Consider the following 1,216-nt stretch of genomic DNA (forward strand, 5'->3'; position numbering starts at 1 on the left):
CACCACAGGGACATCAGGGTCACCATGGGCACATTAGGCCACCGCCAGGTCTCCCCAGGAGGCCTCAGGGACCTCCAAGGGTCCCCACATGTCCCTTGGGACCACCACAGACCCTCAACACTCTGTGGGTCACCCACTGGTGTGGCTTGGGGACACCCAGGGTCCTCTGTGCCCCCCAACATGTCCCCATGTCCCCTCATGGTCCCCTGTGCCCCTCAGGGGTTCCCTTGGACCTCCCACTGTGTCCCCATGTCCCCTTGGATCACACCAGGATCACCTGGGGACACTCACAGTCTCCTGCACCCCCACCATGTCCCTCATGTCCCTCAGTGCCACCATTACCCCCCAGGTTCTCCCCATGTCCCCCCACCCCCCCAGTGCCACTGCTGTCCCACAGATCCTCCCCAAGTGTCCCCCCATGTCCCCACCACGTTCCCTGGTCCCCTCTGCAGTGCCCTGACACCTGTCACATCCCCATGTTCCTCTGTCCCCTCCGTGTCCCCTTGTCCCTCCATGTGCCCTGGTCTCCTCCATGTTACCCTGTCCCCAGCACAGCCCTCCCCAAGTGTCCCCACCATGTCCCCTGATCCCCTCCATGTCCCCTTGTCCTCTGCACCCCACCATGTCCCTTGGTCCCCTTTTGTCCCCTCCACACCCCCAGTCCCTCATCCCTCCATGTTCTCCCACCCCACCACACCCTCCTGGCACCTCCTCCTCCGTCCCCTGCCGTCCCCAAGGTGTCCCCCACCATCTGGCCCTGCTTTGCCATCTTCTTGATGTCCACAATGATCTTCTTCTCCTGAGCCTCGAGTTTCTGCCTCTCGCGGTCGAGTTCCCTCAGGGCTCGGCCCAAAGCTCTCTGGTTCTGCCTCAGCAGCTCCTCTGGGCTCTTCCTGCGCCCGAACAGCAGCTCCATGGCAGCACCTGGGGACACAGGGGACACTCATGGGACATCAACAAATGTGGGACACGGATGGGACACAGCCCAACACTCTCTGGTTCTGCCTCAGCAGCTCCTCAGGGCTCTTCCTATGCCCAAACAACAGCTCCACGGCCACACCTGGGGACACTGGGGACATCAACAGGATATGTGGAACACTCATGGGACACAAAGGAAACCTACAGGACACCCATGGGACACAGCCCAACACGCTCTGGTTCTGCCTCAGCAGCTCCTCAGGGCTCTTCCTGTGCCCAAACAGCAGCTCCACGGCCA

At 61.9% G+C, this 1,216-nt stretch overlaps 1 protein-coding gene across 1 annotated transcript in view; it reads right to left on the reverse strand.

The window, feature by feature from the left end:
* CHMP2A (charged multivesicular body protein 2A) overlaps positions 1-916 on the reverse strand; it is a gene marked incomplete at its 3' end in the record, with an annotated part of 1,820 nt that extends 904 nt beyond the window's left edge. The window contains exon 1 of the mRNA XM_009073637.1: positions 749-916. Within this exon, the coding sequence (XP_009071885.1) occupies positions 749-916 (168 nt within the window). The remainder of the gene's footprint in view (positions 1-748) is intronic.
* Between the last annotated feature and the right edge of the window lie 300 nt (positions 917-1,216).

Source organism: Acanthisitta chloris, unplaced genomic scaffold (assembly GCF_000695815.1).
Source record: "Acanthisitta chloris isolate BGI_N310 unplaced genomic scaffold, ASM69581v1 scaffold29714, whole genome shotgun sequence".
In the NCBI taxonomy this organism is placed as follows: Eukaryota; Metazoa; Chordata; class Aves; order Passeriformes; family Acanthisittidae; genus Acanthisitta; species Acanthisitta chloris.